The sequence below is a fragment of the Doryrhamphus excisus genome, chromosome 9 (genome assembly GCF_030265055.1).
Source record: "Doryrhamphus excisus isolate RoL2022-K1 chromosome 9, RoL_Dexc_1.0, whole genome shotgun sequence".
NCBI lineage: Eukaryota > Metazoa > Chordata > Actinopteri > Syngnathiformes > Syngnathidae > Doryrhamphus > Doryrhamphus excisus.
This window is the reverse complement of record NC_080474.1, coordinates 16,363,852-16,386,909: the sequence shown is the minus strand read 5'-3', so window position 1 is coordinate 16,386,909 and position 23,058 is coordinate 16,363,852. Positions and strand designations below refer to the sequence as shown.

The 23,058-nt window shown below is 39.8% G+C and overlaps 1 protein-coding gene across 1 annotated transcript in view; it reads right to left on the bottom strand.

The window, feature by feature from the left end:
- Positions 1-288: 288 nt before the first annotated feature.
- Positions 289-23,058, bottom strand: part of mgat4a (alpha-1,3-mannosyl-glycoprotein 4-beta-N-acetylglucosaminyltransferase A) — a 28,949-nt gene continuing 6,179 nt past the window's right edge. Inside the window, exons 2-16 of the mRNA XM_058082504.1 lie at positions 17,343-17,510; positions 16,400-16,540; positions 10,232-10,365; positions 10,098-10,144; positions 9,914-10,027; positions 9,129-9,204; positions 7,591-7,705; positions 7,246-7,376; positions 6,488-6,595; positions 6,333-6,407; positions 6,143-6,261; positions 4,172-4,250; positions 3,827-3,887; positions 2,602-2,714; positions 289-2,531 (exon numbers count right to left, since the gene is read on the bottom strand). Of these exons, the coding sequence (XP_057938487.1) occupies positions 2,505-2,531; positions 2,602-2,714; positions 3,827-3,887; positions 4,172-4,250; positions 6,143-6,261; positions 6,333-6,407; positions 6,488-6,595; positions 7,246-7,376; positions 7,591-7,705; positions 9,129-9,204; positions 9,914-10,027; positions 10,098-10,144; positions 10,232-10,365; positions 16,400-16,540; positions 17,343-17,510 (1,508 nt within the window). The 3' untranslated portion in view covers positions 289-2,504. The remainder of the gene's footprint in view (positions 2,532-2,601; positions 2,715-3,826; positions 3,888-4,171; positions 4,251-6,142; positions 6,262-6,332; positions 6,408-6,487; positions 6,596-7,245; positions 7,377-7,590; positions 7,706-9,128; positions 9,205-9,913; positions 10,028-10,097; positions 10,145-10,231; positions 10,366-16,399; positions 16,541-17,342; positions 17,511-23,058) is intronic.

Here is a 23,058-nt window from a genome sequence, read left to right as displayed (position 1 = left end):
ATTCCATGGTTTTGCTGTTTTACACGACCATGTTTACATTTTTAATGTTTCAGACAGTACGTACTACATATTTACACTAGAATAAAGTCCTCGTATATACTATACCTGACAATAAACCTGTTTGATTCTAGAATTTCAATACATTTAAAATATGTCTCCACGACACAGGAACCTGACGTCAAATTTGTTTTGGAATGTAAGCAATATTTTTGAGGAAAAATGTGCCCTCTATAAAAAGGATTTAGAAATATGTGAATGACATCCCTAATTTTCACAGCACAGTTGTGATAAGCATAATTAAATTACATTTGTAAAGTTTGAAATGTTTATACTGAGTCTCATTAAGAAATTATGTCATGGCCAGGATGTGTCCTTTAATGAAAAGTGATGTGGATGGTATTGGGAACAAAATCATGGCATGGCACTTTTTGTTTTTACAATTTATTTCAAACATGTCCATGAAAAAAATGATGTCCCAACAAAATCAGCAGAGGCAGGCAATACGCATGTACAAGATGAAGACATGAAGGCACACAAACTGATGGGTTTACTGGGTGGGGGGGTTTCTATCTGCTGTCCATTGATAAACATTCACTTGGTGTAAAAGAGACAATCCGGGTAAGTGTTGGCGTCTCTGTCATCTTCTTCTGGAGTAAGCACACCGTATCAAGAGTTCAAGCATTTAGATGGTTTAATCAAGAAGCCTAGCTGCTCTGGTCAGCGAAACAACAAAAAATACTCGTCAGGTACTCTTTTATGTACAAATGTGCATGTAAAACATCTGTTCCATTAAAAAGGCACTTCGCTACCGACCATGAATTAAAAAAAGAGCCACAATAAGTGAATAGAGCTATCAAGTAAGGTGGAAAGATGCTGACAGACAGATGCTCATTGCTTTTTATATATTCCTATTTAGAAAAAAAGGAGAGAAAAAAAGTGCATTCCTATGACGATCAGTAGTCATGACATTCCATTCCAAAAAAAAAATAAAAATGTGAGTGCAGTCTTGTATGTGGATTAGGATGCAAAATAATGGTACAAAGTAGTAAGGGCCACACAGGAATTCAAATGTTTCAAATTTTTTTCCAAGATATCTTACAATACAATGTTTCCCTTGTACATTTATGACTTTTTGGAGTAAAATTTTGAATTTTTCTCAGACAAAACGTTCTTTTTTGTAGTCCTACTTCAATGTTAGTTCTTCATTCTCAATCTTTTTCTGAGGAAAACTTGACTTTGCAACATGATCATGACTTCTTTACATAAATGTGCAAATCTTTTCCATATTTAAAAAAAGTGACTTCACTGTCCCACTACATTACTTTGTTATTCTCATAAAATACATAGTCATGATTTAGTTTCCAGTGTGGCCCTTAAACTCATTGGTACCATGCAAAAAGAATGGTCACGATGGTGATGTAACAAACAAGCAGTGCAAAGCTAACAGTTTTAAGTTGTAAAAATGTGATATCAAGTTCACATTTGGAGTCACATCCGGACACAGATTCAACTGTCTATTTTGACAACAATAGTAGTAATAATAATAATAATACTATTTCCAGCAAGTGAGGCATTGGCAAATGTGATTAAAATAGCTGATACACAATGAGGGGACCTGATATAAGGCACATTTCTCCACATTTGACGCACAAAACTTTCAAATAAGTCTATTCCAGCCCCTCCTTTCATCATCATTTAGCATTCGTGAGAGCAGTTGACAATGTGAAAAGAAATGAGGGGGCGATGTTGGAGAACACCCCCAAAAATCATGACAGTGCACAATAAAACCCAAAACACTACCATAAACATCTCAATAGATTAAAAATATATTTACTTTTTGTACAAATTAAAGGATTTATTTCCAATAAATTAAAGTCACCTTCATATCTGTAATCATAGATCAATATATTCCTTCTGAAAACTGATTTGTTTTCATCTATACACAGACCATCGTTAGAGAGACGCCGCAGAAATCTTTCTAGGTGGGCTTTCGAGGAACTTGGTGAGATTTCTTTTATAGGTATGAGAACACGTGTGGTTTTGGGCTGGTGACAATCTTCAACCTGTCTCTTTTTTTTTGTTTATACCTCAGGAGAATGATGGCAGGCTCAACTGCTGGCGCTAGTGACAGTGCAATGTCCCCAGCTCGCCTTAGGGTGGCAGCATTGAGTAGACAGGGAAAGATTTGGCAGCATAAAGTGTCCAGGTGACTGACTGGTGCCATGATTTATCGTCATTAAATCAAGAATGAATTTTCCTAAGCTGCTTGCTGGGTGGGTCAGATTTCGGCTCACGCAGCTGTTTTTTTTTTTTTTTTGTAGACAGTAGTATTCACATTCTCACTATAGGAGGTAAGACCACAAGAGTGACAGAGACCGAAAGTAAAGACTGATAATCAAGAAACAAAAACAACGGATGTTCTTCAAACGAGCAGCTCTTAGCAGGCTTCATTGGTGCGCAGTCTTTCCAGATTTTTGGTCTCCCAAGGGGCGCAGCCATTCAATTCAGCCTGCTATCCTCTTTATATGGATCTAGCGAACACAAAGGAGATATTATTGAGCATTTGACTAGATTAACAATAACATATTGCAGTTTGCTTACTTCACTGATGATGGCCCACACAGCTGAGTCTTTGATCACAGATAGCCGCAAGGCCAGGATGGGATTGAAGGAGGGAGCGACTGCCCCCTCGGCCACACCCTTCTCAAAATGACCTGTGTTTAAATGCATTGTACATGAGCAGTGTAAATGTTCACCTTTCTATGTGCAAGGGAGAGATTGATTCAGTTATCACAGACATTTATTTAAAAACAATACCACACTTTTACAGTGGAATCACAACAATCAAACAATGCGTTTGAGGACCTCCCATTCTTTCACATTTTAAAACATTTTTTCCCACCATTCCTTAGAGTCTCAGGGGAATATTTTTCAAATGGTCTTAAACTATTGACCAGGAGTGTATTAGAGAACGTGAGCCAGGCCAGTGTGTGTCATGAAGGTTGTACCTGCTGCTGAAGTTTATGATCGAGATCAAGAGAACATCTCTAAGCGTCCACAATTTAAAACTAAGTTTGTAACAGACTCTCTCACTCCGGCTGTAATAAGCGAATTTTTGCCACATAATTATAAATTCAATATTTTATAATATTGAATATTCTAAAAACATTCTAAAATGTTATCTTTCAAATACAATTTTTAACATTAGAGCCCTCTTAAAATTTAATAACATCCCTATAGTCACATTTACACTCGTATTACCCAATGTAGTCAATATAATAACAGTAAATAAGCCCTTTAAGACATAAGACTTGTGCTTGTGTGTTTAAATTCTGTATAAATGTGTTCCTTGGGGGAGCTGAGTGACGGACCGACAGGAAGTGATGTCAAGATGTGAGTTTCAGCATTGCGCGAGTAACGGCCGCAACAGTGACAGGGATTATAGTGTCTCGTTGAAACCTGCAATAAAAGCCTGTTGTTCCGGCAATCAAATCAGGTGATTGTGGCGTTCACTGACACCTAGTGACCAGTGTAAAATACTTGTATTCCTGGAAATGCTTCATTTCGGCAAAACATATGTACCATTAGCTTTAACATGCATATTTTTGACTAATGGACAGTATTGGACCACGATACTATATGATTTAGTTATCAATATACTTTGGACAAGTGGTGGTTGTCAAAATGTTTCGTTGGAGCCACCTTGTAAGTGGAGTGACCCTTTCAAAAAGAATCCAACATATTCAGGAGGTACTATTTGGCCCCCCAACTCTGATCCATGTGTCTGATCTGACCCTGGTGTTTATGTGTGATTGCATACACTCACCGATCCTGTAAAAGCGGTCTTCAGTTCTCTTGTACATCTCTTTGGTCTGCAGTCCAGTCTCCTAACAAAAGGCCGAGTTAAATTATGCAACAGTTGAGTGAGTCAACACAAGTGTTAATGATTTGTCATTTGAACGGCAGTGGCGGCCAAAGAGTCACATGGTCTTGTGGACCGGCTATGTGAGCGGGGTGGCCCCTCGGGCGGCGCAAATGATGTCCCACGCTTACACTAAAATCATTATACCGCATCGCTCAATGAAACCAGACCAGGGTAATCTAATGATTACTTTCATTTGGTATATGGATGCATGTGTGTGTGTGTGTGTGTGTGTGCGTGCGTCCTTACGGAGACGGGCAGTATTTCCACTGTGGTGTTTTGCATCTTGTCCCCCGGGTGCTCCACATTACCGCTACGGAACAGGAACCTGCGATAAAAATCATCTACCAATTAAAAAATATGCTCATATGGATACAAATTTACACTGAAATTCATAGATAATTGTTTAAAAAATAAATAAATTGCACGTATATGTACTTATTTCCATGCCCTTGTATTCAAGTCCAGATTTTGAAAAAATTACATTGAAAAATGAAAAATTTACATTTTGCACTGTTGGATCTTAAGAGGGTTCCTAGTAGCGATTCAAACAAGACCACAGCCTTTAAAAGCCAAAAAATGTGTATTCAATGTGATCTTCTGTCAGATATTCACACTGTCATGATCTCTAGATGGCAAAGGCAAAGCAGATTTCTCTCTTTGAAAGCGGGCGGGTTGTTGAGCTGCTCAAGCAAGGCCTCTCACAGCGTGCCATTGCTGCAGAGGTTGACACAGTCAGAGAGACATTTGAAACTTCTGAAGGTCCTGAGGGTTATGGAAGAAAAAAAGTCACCGACCCTGAGTCGGAGGATTCCGATTGGCTGTCCATAAAAGCAAAGGTTGTTAGTCCAATATCCATCAGACGGTATCCGTGAGAGAAGGGTTTTAAAAAAAAAAAGCCTTGTTTCCTTCAACGCCACAAAATTGCATGTTTGGAATGCATGAGGGCATCAAACATGGGACCTTGAAAGGTTTCTCTGATTAGAAAAAATGTAACCTTGACAGTCCTGATGGCTTCCAACGTTACTGATCCCACTGGCATGTTTTCCACACAGCACAGTGGACGGGGCGCCATTATGATCTGGGGTGCTTTTTCCTTCAATGGAACTTGTTTGTGCAGGGACGTCAAAAGGCACCTGGCTATGTGAGCTTTTCCAGGGGGCATCCCTCCTGACTGAAAGCCCTCGTCTGTGTGGTAATTAATGGATTTTTCAAGAGGACAACGCTGCAGTTCACAACGCCTGCCTGCCAAAGGGCTTCTTCCAGAGGAGTAACCTCACTCTTTTAGATCATGCTCCGTGTTCCCCTGATCTAAATCTAATTGAGAACACATGGGGATGGATAGCAAGCCAGGTTAAAAAAAAAAAAAAAAGAAATCAGTTCCAGACAGTTGAAGCGCTCCATGAAGCCATCTTCAGCACCTGGAGCAACATTCCCACTAGCCTCCTGGAAACACTGGCATCAAGAAAGCTGAAAACATGCTTTGGGGTAATTAACGAGAATGGCGCTGCTACTCATTCCTGAGTCCTTTTTTGAATACAAGTATTATACAATATTTCTACTACACTATTTCCAACAGTGCAAAAGGTAAATTCCTAACAATTTTCAACTGGTCTTAAAATCAGAATTGTATGAGCCATAGGATGTCGTGCAAAGTGAATTACTGGTAATCTGTTATCTCAAACTGTTAGCATCATAAAGCTTTTATTACTTCAATAGGGAATATTCTAAGTTACACTTGTCACCTGTCATACATACAAGTGCTAATAGTGTAATAAAAAAACAAGCAAAACTAGTCCCCTTTTCAGACATAGTGGATTGTAAACATGAAGTTGTCTGATATGGTCACCTAGTGCAGTTTTAGAGGTATTACTGGAAATAAGTGGAGTGTTGGTGTAATAACTGCATGTACATGAGTATCTGCTTGATGTAACTTGTGCTGAAATAGTTGGACTGCTTATTTTGTTCCAAGTAGGTTACCCCTTTCCTCTTTTGCAATAAGTTTCATTTTTGGCTCGTACTTTCTCAATGTGATCTATACCAACTATGTGTGTCGGTATCACAGAAAAAACCCCACAAAAAAACCCAAGGCAAAAAAAACAAAAACCCACAAACTTAAGGGAGTTGACTGCTAGTTCTTTTTTCATAGTCTGTACATTTGTACGTGCAAATACTATATGAGAGCTAACAACCTAACAAGAAAACCAATCCTTTTCCTACCTCTCTATACTGACAGGTCTATCAAATTTGAAAAGCATGTAATCTCCCGCTTTAGGAGTGATGGCCCAGAAGAAATCCTCCCCAAGGTACGTCTTCTCCAGTGTGTGACCCTGATACACCTAACAGACAACACACACTATTAAACAACTCTAAAAGTGTGGCAATACTATGAACTTCACAGGAAGTCTACCTTCATGGAGGTGGACACCTCAGCAGGGGGGTTAATATGCATCTTGTGAAGAAGCGGCTTCAGGAAGTCTTTGTCCTGCAGACGCAGGCAGAGAGCATCATTGGCTACAATGAACGGCTACGGTGACTGAGTGACTGCAGTGGAACACGACTCACTGTGAGCTTTTGGATCTTTCCAGGCAGAGAAGAATGGAGGCCCACATGTTGAAACAAAGAAGGCCTGAAGCGTACGCGAAGGCTAGACTTCTGTCGCTCGCAGTGTTTCTGGAAATTCAGAAAAAGAGTGGACAGAGAACACACAAAGAATGCATTTATTGTCATTGTACACTAACCTTAATATTTGACTGCCTCTAAGGCAGTTTTTTTTTTGGAATGTAATAAAAAAATTGGGAAAAATACAATTTAATTAAGAAAACTGTTGTCATGCTTCAGTATAAAATGCATTACTGCAGACGGCGCTCCAACCCGCTTGACAATGTCGCTCTACATCCATCTCTCACTCAACCCCAAGGTACTTCAACTTCTCCAATTGGGGCAGGATCTCAACCCTGACCCAAAGATGGCTCTCCACGCTTTTCCAGGCGAGAAATGGACTAGTACTTGGAGGTGCTGATTTTCACTCGGCCACTTCCCACTGAGCTGTGAACCAGTGATAGTGACCAGTACACATGTCCTGGCTGTTCAGTCCACAGGATGTGTCAGAGTTCTTTAAGTTAACCTGCACAGCAGTTAATCTCTTTTTACACTCACTATTTTTCACATTTGTCTGTTTGACCCTGGAATTGATCCCTGATCCCGGTTTCCCATAGAAAGTAATTTGACAATTATCATTATAATACCTGCAATATTTGCAGTGCTACTTCGGTAATGTGCAGAGCTCAACTAAATGTTGGAAACACTTGGTTTGAACATACCGCATCTTTCTCAGGATTGCAAACTTTAACCCAGAGAATGTGGTCCAGCAGCCAATCGATGGGCTTCTCCTTGTAGAACATAAAGATGAACTCAACAATAAAATTCAGGTCTGGTGCCTGGAACATCTTTCCTGCGAGGGAGCAGATAAAGCTTTAATGAGTATCAACAGTACTGGCACAGACGCTCATTAGCAAACAGCAAGGAGCTTTATTAACAAGTCTTTGGGGATGTGTAAACAGGAGACCATGACCAATTGGGGCCAGAAATACTATAGTTACAAAACAAAGTTAGTGAAGGACTTGTTTAGAGAACCTGTCCTCACTGTTTTTGAGTACATGTCATACCAATGAATCCCAACTGAGAGAACTCCAGGACCATCCAGTCCTCTGACGAGAGCTGGAGGGCAAAGTTCTTCATGGTGGCAAAGTAGTTGGGCTTGGCCACAATGTCGTCTTCCAACTGAGATGTACAAAGAGGGAGTTAAACACACAACAAACCAAAGGGAGAGGTTGCATTAAGATAACACAAAAAAACGGTAATGTTTGAGGACTACGGGCAATGAAAACACTGCACCAAACTAGAGCAGAAGGAAATACCTCTTCCCTCCAGGTGAGAGCAGGGAATGGAAAACGACACACCGCATGCATTAGATGTGAAACTGACAACAAAGTACGCATGGCAGTCATTAGTTAAAGAAATGCTACAGTGGAACCTCTACATGTGAATCTTGCTATAGTTGAACCATTTCAAATTGAGCCTATGTTTACAAGAAAAAAGCCAACATCATGCATGACGTACCAAATCTTAGTGCAGCTAGCATCAAATGGTGAGCTCCGGGAATGCGTTGCATACTAGCAGTAGCTGCCGATTTACTGTCTGATGTATGGCGATGTTTGGTTTGAGAATCGATTCCAGAGCATGTAGCGCTGGTATCAAAAGTATAGACATACAAGTATCGATCCGCACATCAGCAGCCGCTAAAATGCACACAGCAAAATAGTGGACCCTTGTGAGGAGCAATGCAAGGCAACATAATAAAAATACTGTAAAGCCAAATATCACAGCTCTTGTGTGGGAATCAACACAACCCAAATGAGCCAGTATACCGAATTCCTTGCAAGTAATGCCGACAAAATGAAACCGCCCACCTCAAACATACCTACCCAACCCAGTTTTCCAATTTGGGGGAAAAAAACTACAACTACAGACAGTCAACACTCAGAGATTTTTGATCAGCAAAGTAAATGCAAACAGCCAAAATTGTGTGCGTTCTGAGCATGTAGTTTAATACATCCCCAGATAAAATGCTGCTCTTTAATACAGTTAATAAGTGCTCCAAATATTTTAAATACAGTGTGAATTCCAATTCCACCACTGTACAAAGTGAAAGATGACATTATGATATATTATTATAACATTAGTGCTTTATTTCAATAGTCTCAATGGCAGTTAGGGTACACGAGTGGCTTCTGTTGTCCATCCCCTTACTTGTTTTACAGTTGAAGTTACAATGTTGATTAAACTGATACTTGTACAGTTAATAAAAGGCTGGAATTTACTATTTATGTTTTATGTACTTCTTACGAGTAGAAAAAAGCGCTAGTGTGGACTGTGGACTGTGTTGAATGTTTAGAGGTTCCACTGTACACTGACAAATTTTTCCAAACATTTCCAAATTGGAGCACTAAAAAGACAGATGAGTGCGGCAGAAGTCTAAGAGGATTAAGCGGAGAGTGAGCTAAACAGGCGGTGGTTTTAATGAGGGGAAAAAACAGACTCTGATGGACTGCAACACCACACAGTTTACTTTGCGACCGCCACGGTTTAATTGCATGCGACATTTCAGACTGAAGGCACCATTTACCTTCATTTAAGGGCGTACCTGAACGTAATAAACTCCTTTGCTGACTGCATACATCATGAGGAAGGAAAAGTCCAGATTCTGTTTGGTTCGCCATCTAAACAACATAATAAAGAAAAATCAACACATTACTTCGTATTTTCTTCCCGGGTAATTTAAGAGCTCCTAAGGATCCATGCTGAGAGAAATAGAAGGTGCTTGCAGGGAAGTATTATGACTGCTTGGAGACCAACTAGACGAGCAGGCCCAATTAGTTTTTATCCCTGCACGCCATTATGTAATATGCCATTCAGTCATATGCACACACAACCCCATTAATCTATAGAATATTGACATGTCAAACAAGACACATGGCTTATATTACTCTGAGGCATCTCTGCTGCAAACACCCACTTCCACACAAACAAGATCCTCCTTTGTGGCTAAGGCATATTATCTGTGTACATACAAACTGCTCCATAGACAGATTTCTATTAAGCCGCTGGTTCGCTGACTATAAAGAAAACATCAGCGACAAAAGCTTGTCGAGAGCGAGGGAAGGCTCCACAGAGCAGGAGACAGAGGCTGCTGCACTGATGACCTTGATCTGACATTGACAAATGCTAGTAGAATACTAAGTAGCAACCCAGTCTAAATAAAAAAAAAAAAAAAAAGAAGCTCTGGCACGCTTGCGCTCCTCTCACTGAGTCATCCTTCTGGTTGTGCAGTCACATCTCACAGCTCACTTTTCGTTTTCAGCATCACCATTTTCTCCTAATTAGATGAATGACAGACACAAAAGTAGCACAGGTATTCTAGCGTCTTACCGGACCCTGTCTTTGGAGTCTCCAAAAGTCTCTTTGAGGTCTGTGAGGTTGGGGTAAAATGCGGCAGGAGGTGAGATGACCTCGAGCAAGCCTGAATTCAGCTCTGTTGAGAACCTGAAGAAGAACGTTAACATTGATGAGAAAATGTGAAACAGAAAACATGGCCATCACGTAGTGCACATACTCTTTCTGCAGGCCGGCAACCACAGTTTGCACGTAGTCCAGATCAGTCTGCGGGAGACGGATGCACCATTTTGAGTATCAGCTGCTACAACCATTTGTATCATATGTGGACTGACTTGAACTCCGACCTCTCACCTCTCCAACAAAAACTATAATCACACAGTCCAGTTTCTCCTCCGGGGACAGCTTGTCTATGAGGGAACGCAGCGTCTCTGACAGATATGACTTCACCTTCCGCTTCACTGTGGGGATCCCCATCACTATGGTAACTGCGGAGAAGAGATGACTTTTAAATCAAATGGATCCAAAATGGCAAATGAGTGATGCTGTTGGGACATTTAGCTGATTACATTGGCTGACATCCACAAGGGTAACATATGGACAAATGGTGGGAGGAAAAAGTGAACACTCAAGTCGGCGGCCATGTATGCATACTACTGCTCTACAGAGAAAGTCATCTATGTAGCCTGCAGCACCTTACAAATGTGAATCAACCACCCACAGTTCAGAAATCCATTTTATTCTTTTCAAGGGACAATACTATAGGAATGAAACTTGGATACACTTTAGAGTAGACAGTGTACAACTTGTACAGCAAGATATAATTTACTATAACTAAAGAGTACACCTTACAGTAAAACATGTCCAAATTGTGTCCAAAATGGCATGGAATTCACCAGAGCTGCACAGGTTGTTATTGGAATCCTCTCCCACACCCCGCCAATGACACCGCTGGTCACACTGGTAAGACACCTTGTGCCCACCCACCTCGTCTCCATCCTTTTGCTTGCTCCAATAGTGCTCAGTCAGGTCTGGAAGAAGCATACCTGTCAAGTCCATCCCCTTCTTCAGCTTCCTCTGCAAGTTATTTTGCACGGGAATCTTGCTCTGCTTCCCAATGTCACAGCACATGTTGGAATTCAAACCACAGCTCCCCAGTTCTGGCAGCACTCATGCAGCCCTTGATCGTTAAGCTACCACCAACATGCTAGACAAGACACACTTATCTTGGTACTTACATGTGGTGCATTGAGTCATTTTAAGTGGATAATAAATCTATGCTGCTATACAACCTGTATACTGACTAAGCTGTATCCAAGTTTATTTTAGTATTACACCTTGCAAAGGTATGCAGTAATAAAAATGCTGGCTAAAACGTGAGCGGTCATTTTTGTGAGATAGTGTATTGTTCGTGACAAAACATTTCAATTGACTGCAAGAGGCGGGCCACAACTGACGGAGGGAAACAGATGAAGTAGCAGAGTGATGCTATTTGGTTTCAAATCAAAACAGCAGCGACATTGCAATTACAGTCGCTTCTGAATTTATTCATGAGCTTCTGCTAAAGACGGACATGCAGAACCTGCTGTCGTAATGATAATGACCGTTGACTGAAGGGCAGAGAATTGCTCAGATTATCCAAATTTCCCCCCTAGCCATTTATGGCTGAATCAAATATTAGAAAAAGCAACAAAGGCAAAAAGACGTTGTACAAAGATAAGGATTTGCTGCTTGAAGGAAAACAAGAGGAGACAGGAAGTGATAAAAGCCAGTGATGGGCTGTTATCAAGGTTTGTTCTTTTTATGATACAGAAAAATCCCCACCCACAAGTCCAACAGAATCAAATGAGGACATCAGACTGATCGAGACAGGACATGTGTCCATGTCAAAAAGGGTCATTTGAGGATGTGAGATGAGAAAATCAGTCTGTGCAGAGCAGGGATGATTTATTGATTATGGCTTAAGAATTTGCTCAAGGAAATTGTTTTTTTTTTTATTATACAGCCACAACTATTAAGCTATTAGGCATGATTATTTTTTTACCTTGTTGGATTATACAGCCACAGCTATTAGGCTATTAGGCATGATTATTTTGCTGCCTTGTTGGATTAAACAGCCACAACTATTAAGGTATGAGGCACGACTATTTTGCTGCCAAACAGGTTTCCAAAGAAATCAGAAAAGAATGTAAAAGTAGGCTGTGTTTGCTTGGTCAAGTGTGAATGCTATGACCCTAAATATATATTTTTAATTACAAATACAGTTTTATCCCTGAAGGTGAAATCTCAGGTGGATGGAGAAAGCTGCATTTGATGGTACTATTGAAAACATAAAACTCTGTGCCAACTAAAAGGTCAACAAAATATTCTTAAACACAGATAAAGTCAGGATATAGCACACATGTTTTGCATTAAAATATGTTTCATAGAAAGAAAGACATTTCAGGATCTAAATAAAGAAACTGTAAAAACAGCACCTATGCGCTGTATTATCTTGAGCTGCGACATCGTCTCAGTTAGACATCCTGTTGCCATATTGCTTTCTGTGTAGCTGCCTATAAACATCCCTACCTTTGGCGAGAATGCCAAGACTGTGTTGCAGGGGAGTGCAGTAATGGCACAGCTCACGGTGTTTGTCTTTTTAATTGGCCGGAAGTCAAAAAAAAGTTGCCAAGCACTAGACACAATTCATCAGGAACACGCAAGTGCGAAAGGGGCCATTGAGGTGGTCGTCGTTATGCTCTGTGCATTTCAACAAAGATTGCTTTTACCAAGTTTGCAGTGTTGCCAGCAAGCTGGAATGCAAGATTGAAACCTTTGGTTGTGCCTAGCATAAAATATCCCTTGATGACTTATATGTCCGACAAGGAAAACCGGCAAAACTTCACCCGTTGCAGCTTGAGAAACCAAGTTCCACATTTTGGCTAAATAATATAGCATGTTGCAAGTGCATTTGTGAAAAAATAGTCCCTGAAGAAAGTACCTGTAACGGAGTGGTTCCCAAACTTTTTACAGTCACATACTCTGTGACCTGTAGCCATGTACCCCCGACTCCTGCACACTTAAAAACATAAATGTCATTATGTTACTTAACTTGAAATATTGAAGACAATTCATTTGGTTCATTCATTTCATAGTAAATTCCGGGGGAATTTGAATGAGCACTGGTAAAAAAAAAAAAAAGTTATCATTCCACACATCTTTTATTCCACTCCGATGTTCGCATCCTTCCGTTTGAATCCATTTAACAATCATAAAGCAGTATCGGTCCAAAGGTTTGTTTAACATTGATGTCTCTTATAAGTAGTAACATTTTGTAACATTGTGTTATTGTTGTATGAGCAACAAGTGCTTGTTTTTGTAAATATCACCTACTTTGGCCTGCATGTCCATGTGTGGGTGTGTCCCTGAATGCAGCGTCAACTTGTGTCCCGGGAATTACATGTTGCACCGTTTTAGAAAAAGCTTGACTAGCACTGACAGCAGTCAGCTAGTTTTGATCCTGCTTGTTGAGTATAAAATGTCCATTACTTCTTATTAGCATCTAAAATACATACAACAATCAATGAAGCCTCATTTTGGAATATCCACTCAGAGTGACAGGTTTTCACTGCTGCGCCGTGTGTGGATTAATTGGAACACTAAAATCTTCAAGTTTATACACTCTTAACGCACAAAGTAATCATTCAAACTAACTTATTTGATTATTCTTCCTGATGCGGTCTCCTCGCACTGTGAGGTGTTCAGGCGCAATCGGAATATTGAGTGTTAGACGCTTATTGTTTTTAATTTTGTCCCCTATGGCAATTGACGTACCCCACTTAGATTTTTTTCGTAAATCCGTCAACCTAGCGTTCACCTCAGCTCCTTTGGATTGTGCCACTGAAGCAGATGATGTTGTTAATGGTAAGTGTAGGTCCTCTATTAAACACACGTCATTTTAAATTCTTTATGGACACAAATTAAGCTGATTTTCTAAAAAAAAAACCAAAAACAATGCAATTCTTTGTAAAAATGTAATCTAACGGCAGCCGTGGCCACCCTCCATGTCGTCAAAATGGAACGCATGATATTTTTATTCTATTCAATGGCTGAATTGATAGTTGAATCAGACTGCTCTGAATCGAATTGTCAAATAGTCAACTACTGTAAGACGTCCCTATACACTCCCTCAGTACGTGTAACCTCTAAAGGGTACAAAACCAAACTTGAGGCATAAATGCAAGCACACATGCTCACACACACACTCAAACACAGTGGACCCACGAAAAAGGGGCCTGCAATCTGTGCAGCGTGGAGAATCTGTCCCAGTTTTGCTTGTTTCTCACTCCGATCTCCACATTGTGTGGTAACGCCCACCAGCAGAATGAAAGAAAAAAAAACTAGGTCGAAGATGAAAGGAGAGCGTGGGAGACAGGAAAAGAGACAGAGAGAGTGACAGAATGCGGGACGGTAGTAGACAGTGAAAGAGTGATAAGGCACGCAAATACTGCTTGACACCAAAATTTTACGCAAATTAAATGAGTTAGCGGCGTTAATGCGTCATTTTTAACAGCCCTACAAATGGTATGTCGTATTCTGGTAACTAGACATCAGTAATGTTATATTGATGTGACATTCATTCAAGTGAAATTCAGGTACAATATGTGCAATGCTACCTTTTGTTTACTGCAATTCCACATTTTGGTTACTGCAATTGTACATTTTGTTTACTGTATAGGTTATTGTTTTTGATATACACATATTTACATTTATTCTGAACAGCACCTGCCACTTTTTATATTTATATTCTTATTCCTTATTTTATTTTTTATCCTTATTTTTTATTTTTACTTTCTACATAATGCACTCAAATTTCGTTGTATGCAATACAATGACAATAAAGGTGATTCTGATTCAAATTCTTCTGATTACCTACACACTGCATGCAGTCAGCCATGGCATGTCCGACGTGATAAAAACGTTCACTCATTATGTGTGGAAGTGGTATGTTACTTTGTCATTCCCACTCCATTTGAAACCCTTTAAGTTTAGAATAGTTAAATTGGAGATTTCTAAGTTAGCTTGGTAGGTTTCCATGCTAACGCTGTCATTCTCTGATGCAAATAAAGAATAATAGTAGTGTAAGGGCGACCATGGCGGTGTTATTTCCAATAAATGAGAAAAAACAGTTTTCAGCCTTGGTTGTACATGTCTATCAAAACTATGCAGGTGGGAAAGAGCTTCTAAATTTATGCATGACATCTTTGTTTTTTGTGCTTTTCACATGAAACGCAGAGCCGCAGAGGTGTAGCCCAAAACTGATGAATAAACAATAATAAAAGAATACGTTTCAGCAAGTGAAAACTACTTCACTTCACAGGCATGGATCTTCCCTTGTGCACCATAATGCTCATAAAATATAGTATTTTTAAGATTTCCTACTCAAAGCGTTTGTTTTTACATTAAAACATGTCAAACATTGCCTGTACAGCTAATAATTTTTTATTTTTTTTAGGTCTTGTTGTGAAGGACTTTTTTCTATGACTTCCATTGAGTGCAACACAAAATATAACATGCTTGGATTTGTGCAAATTTATCTTTGGACATGAGTAAACACTCTTATCAGGTGCATATTTACAGTATAAGGTCAAGCTCTGAAGGGAATTTTCCGCAAACACTGTTGTCACGTTAATATATTCTAGAAAAGGTAGTTGGAACTGCGGAGGCACTGCAACACTGAAGTAAATTAATGGCTCTTTAATAGTCTATTATTTCTGCAAAGACAGATAATACAGTAATCACACATTTATCGTAATACATTTAGGACTTAGCACTCCTTATTTATTAATGGAATAACTTAATAACGTACCTGTAGTCACCTTTACACTTGTATTACCCAATATAGTAGATATCATCAGAGAAAATAATCCATTTAAGACAACCTGTGCTCATACTAGAATACTACATCACAATATGTATTTTGTATTATATATATATATATATTGTATATATTTTTGTATGTATTTTCATACAAATTGAATGAGTATTTTTAATGCCTTATATTTAGGAGTTGTTAATACGTATATTTATGAAAAACGTGACAGAGTGAAGCCGTAACCGCTCCCACCAAAAGGGGCCCCTTCAGGTCAGATCCTTGTATTGTATTTATGGGACATATTGTATCTGCAAAGGCATGCACTGTGTACACGTCCAAGGTTCAGCCAATAGTACATATAATAGTAAATCAACCTGCCATATGAGTGAGTATGACTTTATTAAAAAAAAAATACCTTGTTGGCTAATGATATGATATTGATTTTGGTAAAATAAATAACACATAATATGGGAGGATACTGTATATCAGAGACGAGGAGGATAAAGGATAAAGAAACTAAAACAGAAAATTTGCTATATTATTAAGCGAGGAAGTAAGAAAGCCGCAATGAGTCCTAAAGATAGTCCTAAACTCAGCGTGTACAGCCATGACTCTCATGACCTCTTTGTGCATCATAAATACTGCGTTCATTAGTTGTGTCTCACCTCCGGTGCGTCCGAGGCCGATTTGCATGGCGGGGTGCAGACTGCCCTCATTGTTAAGCAGGTGAGGCAGGTGGTGAAAGATGTTTGGCACTTGGAGAGGTTTTCTACTGGCCAGCTCCTTCAAGAGTTTCTGTGTTTCATCTAAACAGACAAGAAATTTGAGTAAAATAAGCATATACCAAAACAGTGATACTCTGACCAACAAATGTAATTTTCTTATTGGACTGATATATAAGCTAATATGTTGTAGGAATGGGAATAATTAAACTGTGTCAATTGTGTGAAATTGACTGTTGATTAGTTGCAATCATCAGATTATTGATTGATTAGTGCAGTACTTGGCTACAACCAGCATAAGCGCTGTTGATTCAGTCTCAACTGGTTTGCAGTCAGAGGAAGGGCAGCATGATGTCAGTAATGCAGTTTTTTGTTTTTTATAACAGCACATTTAATGTTTAGTTGTTAAAACAACGGGAAACATGTGTAAACATGTGTATCCTCAAAATAAATATGGAAAAACTCACACAACATTTCCTTCCATCTAGAATGGACACAAAAAACCCAAAAGACATTAAGTCAACAGTAAATTATTAAATTTCTTTAATAGAATAGTTATTGACAAAAGATTCTCTAACAAACCAAATAATATTCTTTATGAAGAAAATAATAAGCCTGGCCCAAATCAAGTACACTAAGGTTATGTCCAAATAGGAACATTTTCAGGGCGAAATGGAAAGTACTGTATCATTTGTATCATTTCAGCCTTTCATTACACACGGCAATGTTGTTCTTATATTTTTTTAGGAAGTATATCTTAGATTTTAGCATGTCTAACATGGTACGTGCATGGTGAAAGAAATAATAAGCATTTCCAGATGTTTATTTTCCTTATATTCCAGTTTTTGCAGGGTAAAAAATGTGCAAAAAATGATGAATGAGTCACCTGAGAAGGTCGTGAGGGTATCTTTGCTGCTGTTGGTTTCGGCGATCGCCCGTTTGAACTGCTCAAGGATGTTGTTGAGTTCCGATGAGCGCTGCAGTGTCCTGTGCTCTGCCACATGAAGGCGCTCTTTCAAGGCATGGAACTCCCGCTGGTATGCTATCAGTTTCTCTACAGGAAGGAATGACAAAAAGATACATTGACAAATTAAGCTGGCTTGTGTGAGACATTTTATGTACAAAAGTCACCCATTTGAGTGAATGGCAAATACATCTCAATGGAGTTACAGGTTTAATTGATATAACAGGTTTAACTGCTCCCTAGCAATGCGGTTGATTCTGCTGTCATTCATCATACCTATGGACAATTTAGAGTCGACAATTAACCTAGCATGTTTTTGGAATGTGGGAGGAAACCGGAGTAACCGGGGAAAACCCACGCACGCACGGTGAGAACATGCAAACTCTACACAGAGATGGCCGAGGGTGGAATTGAACCCTGGTCTCCTAGCTGTGAGGTCTGCGTGCTAACCACTCGCTCGCCGTGCAGCCCACTTTGAACATATTCATTCATTCATTCATTTTCTACCGCTTTTTCCTCACGAGGGTCGTGGGGGTGCTGGAGCCTATCCCAGCTGTCTTTGGGCGAGAGGCGGGGTACACCCTGGACTGGTCGCCAGCCAATCACAGGGCACATATAGACAAACAACCATTCACACTCACATTCATACCTATGGACAATTTGGAGTCGACAATTAACCTAGCATGTTTTTGGAATGTGGGAGGAAACCGGAGTACCCGGGGAAAACCCACGCATGCACGGGGAGAACATGCAAACTCCACACAGAGATGGGTGGAATTGAACCCTGGTCTCCTAGCTGTGAGGTCTGCGTGCTAACCACTCGACCGCCGTGCAGCCCACTTTGAACATATGCTCCTGAAAAAAATAAAAAAAAACTTCTATGCTTCATCTATGCTAGCAACAAGATCTATTTCGGTCTAAGAAGTAACACATATGTTTTTTTTTCCATTTATAAGGAAGTCAAACAGGCAGTCTGCTTCTAAGTGTTTGTTCGCTGGAGGTGTCGTTGTGTGTTGACTCATATGACTCGCACTCTTATGGCTCCAGGCGTTCCCCACAAAGTTGTTTTGCCACATTAGTATTTTGTCTCTCTTGTACTGATCATGCCGGTGCTCACATAATATTTGTATTCTTTTGGAAAGCTCAATAAAACAAAAAACTGCCTTCCCTTTATCTTGCCCTCTCGGGCTATAAGCTATTGTCTGTCCTCCTTGAAACACAGATGCTACCATTTGGGCCAAATCCTTGTGAAAAGACCAGCTTCAAAAACCCATAACAGACTTTCATCTTCACAACAGGCGCTTTGATTGCGGCACACCGGACCTGTTGTGGAGGTGAAGCCACACCTGCAATCCCATGGTGCAAAGACGGCAGATAAGGTTTCTATTAAGCTGTGTTTGTAGCATAATGAGCAAAAAAAAAAAAGAATGCCGGCCTTTCACATGTAATATCACACATTCTTTCAAAGAAGCGCTTGTTCCCATTAACTAGGCAACAGTAAAAAGCAGAACCTCCTTTACCTAATGAGAACTATGCCTCTGAACATGGTGCAACAACAAGATTACCGAACGATCTTGCTGACAAGACTAAAAGCTAAAATGCTTCTGAATGCAAAGCCACAACCTTCCGTGCCTATCATCGCTTTTCAAAGCCCTACAAAATTACCTCTCTCTCTGCAATAAATTCCACAATTGCCAACTATGCATCCATTTAATGTGTTGGCTACAATGAGAAGTGATGATTGACTTCCTGATATCTACGGTATTGCAGCGCTTTTCACAGAACTGCATTGTAACTGGCTCGGGATTGGGTGAGGATACGGAAGATGACGTCTATTTTTCATCATTGGTCATGGCGTATATGTGTATGTCATTTTTATGGATTCCCGTCTCCCGTGGACTAGCGGCATAATGATGTGTTTAAGAATACTAACAGGTAGTATTTCCCATCTTCTTAACTTACAGAGCAGTCTTTTTGCAGAGTAAAAAAGCCTATATGAAGTCACATTAACCTTGAAAAAAAAGCAGTTTTTGGAATTTTGCCCATCAGCCACAATCTTTAAGAGACAGAACACAGTTTTTTTTTCCCTTTTCTGTGCGTTCTAGATAGTGAAAAACTAAGAATGGACATAATGGGGAGTCATCTATTTCGCCTAAACACAAACAACCACCAGCATCACTCTATTTACATAATGTGACCTGCATATTAACCAAGCACTAGCGACAAGTAACTAATTTTCTGGTGTAGTGAATCGGCTAAATCAGGGGTCTTCATTAAAACTGAGCAAGGTCCGTTGATGCAATTTTTTTTTCACACAGTGAAGGTCCTATCCTAATTTTGTCTTAAATGGCGTCCAACAGACTAGCTCATTTAAAAATCAAATGTAATGAAGGCACGGTAAACTGTCAGGGGGACGTGAGAGGCAGGGAGGCCTTTCAATTAGTGCAGACCTGCCAACATAAAGTATACCAATTTGTCGTACTCAGCATGCAATTTTAATATGCTTGGATGCGCCGCTGCTCTCCATTTTGTTGCATTTGACTGGTTTCAGTTTTGGGTTTGGTCTGTACAGTACAGATAAATATTAGATATCAGTTTCTCAACCGTATTTCAAATGGGCGGCGGGGGGGGGTCTCCAAGTGAGGGCAGAATATAATTGAGAAGCACAGCCTTGACACTTACTTTGGGAAAATGGGATCAAATTTCACATAAATAAGTTTAAGGGGCTTATTTTCAAGTGAAATAAAATGATAATTTATTTGAAAAAATAATATTAAATAGTAATATAGTTAATGTCTCATTCACAAAAAAGTTGTAGTAAACGATTTCACTGACGGTGACAGTAAAGTAATTACGCTCGCCAACTGCCACTGAAATCGGTCTGCGAGCATGATTATGTGATATTGTATTTCCCATTCACTTTAATTGGCCATGGGTCCGTAAAGGGCCATCAGTGGAGCCAAACTGAGGTCCGCCATTTGCAAATGGCTGGGCTAGATGTACTGTATTTTTAGCAGTGATATCAAGCACTATGTATCACAATCAATATCATAATGACTTACTCCATATGGTCCAGCTGGTCTGGTGTCTGGTCTAGTGGTGTAACCTGTCCTATACCGTCCCATGTAATCCCAAGACTTGTATACGGGCCCCGCTAATTTGTTTATACCTACACGGCCTAGCCTGCGTGATGCAGCCGATGCAAAATAAAAACCAAAAATGGTTTCAGACCAAAGTTAAACCACATATGCCTTGCCTTGTACGCCATCACTCTCCTCTGACTTTTTCACACCATTGTATGTGTCATTGTGCAATTTACAACCTCATTACATTTGCATTACTGCTTCACTTGGGACAATAGTTTCTTGTACAGGTGTTGAAAAATGAAATTACAGGTCCAATATATATATATTTTATATATATATATGGGTGGACTTGTGTCATGTCACTCTCAGGATCCATTATAATAGAGTGGATGAAACCCATTAAACAATTAGACTGACCCATTTCTTCACAAGCTCATTATTCTTCTCCATTTCCCCAGGAGTTTTCAGGGGAGGGGCTAAGCTCTACCTCCGGCATGACAACTTCTCTTTACCATACTTCTCTTTGCAGTGCCTTCCCCTCCCTAAGCTAATATCTTTACAAAATCGTTTCGGTATCTAAACATGTATAACTACATGCAGCCAAATTCAATGACATGCAATTTTTTGTTGTTTCCCTTTTATGACATTCCGCCGTGAGTGTATTTATTTATTAATGGAGGCATGTGAGAGGAAAAGGACAGTGGGAATATGCAATGGACATGTCATGAATGCATAAGAAGTGGATTAAGGCCCGACACTGTGCTAAATGCAAGCACACGAATACACAATGCTAAAAATAGTCACCGTGTGTCAGCTGAGTGATGTCATATGATGTGACTACAACATGCGATATTTCAGGTTGATTATAGTGATGGTTTGTGAGAATATTTACTCGATCAAACATGACGGAAAAGTCAGTAACAACAGTTGATCAGGAGTTGACTTTTTCCTGCTTCACTTCTGTTTGGAAGTTGCTAGAAAATAAACAGAATGACCAAAAGTGGCGCTTAACGCACAGCTATGTACTTATGTTTAAACTGACAGGTTAAAAAAAATTGAAATATTGTGCTAATAATCCGATCCGACTATATAATAAAGTACATCGGGTTTATTTTGCCATATCGCCCAGCCGTATCGCTCGTCCTTGACCCCGCACTCACTTGCTAATGCATACTGCTGACTGCGCTGATGAAGGGCTGCTGTTCACCAAGTTGTGACACAAAATGTGCGCATTAAATTAAACACCCAATCAAAACCATGCACAAATGACTGTTTATGGACTGAAACCCTTGACCCTGCTTAGTTTGGGGTCAGGCTGCAGACACCAGGCTAGTTCTAATAGCAACAGATTCAACCCAGCATAGATGTTAATGAGAGCCACATGTATGCAAAACATGGTTGTGCATTATGCATGAGGAAGCCCCCTCCAGTGGTGCACCTGTCAGCCAAGTTGGTTCCACATTGGAGCTGCACACACAACACCAAAACGTTGAAAAAGGCTCTCATTTCTTTCAATGGGGGCCAAATAATTTAGTAGTATTTTGGTCTTAGGTGACATTTAAGTCACTGTGGCAAAATTTCTAGTCGGATGTTTTTTTTCTTTAAAAGATTTTTTAAATCAGAAAGCATCCTTCCTCGACTCCTACAGCGTATCAATAACATGACAAGATGCTCGCTCATTGTCACTCAACAGTGGCAAAATTGTGGCGTCAATTTTCAAAGTTAAGCAAAAAAAAAAACACGGACATTTGACTGCAAATTGGTTAGAATATTAATTTAATTTTTGCTTCATGTGTCACGCTATTGGTCCGCTTTAAAGAGATAGCTTCTGTACCGTTAAAACGGTCCCCCATTATGAAAAAGAGATGTTTTTAAATGATGTTCTCACAGTAATGTGTTTCCCTAGAGCCTGTTAATAAGCATCACATGTGAGAAAAATCTCTCATTTGTTTATTCCACTTTTTAGACATGAGGCACTCAAAGTATCTTTTTCCCCCCCAAGTTCTGGCTTTTCAGGGCATTATATTAAAAAAATGAAACTGCCCATCATCGGCTTTTAGACAGATTAATTGATGCAATACATTTTTGCAGGCAATATGGATGCAGGGTCAAGGCAGTCAATCAATACAACAAAAAGCCAGACTAGTCGCGGTCTCTCTGGCATCGTTCCGAACCAGATTCTTCATTTTACTTCCTCGCTGTGAGCTCATTGTTTCTCCTGACCTCCACCCACTCTTGAGGTCCAGCAGCTTGCTGCGAGCGTCACTGGCACAACAAAGTGGAACCTCTGAGCTGAGCATAAAATACACTCTAATTTTGTTTGGGACAGCGCTTACCTTGTCATAAGAGGGATACTAGTGTATGGCCCTGTGATTTCTGCTTCGACACATTCGCAGATACAATTACAGAATTGGTCAATCTATTGTTAAACACACAATAAACAACACACGCATGTTTATTTTTCACGTTATTCAGCTCTCTTCATTCAGCAAGCAGTCATTCTCGACACATGACACAATTCCAGCCTTCAAAATAAAGAGCATGATGTGCAA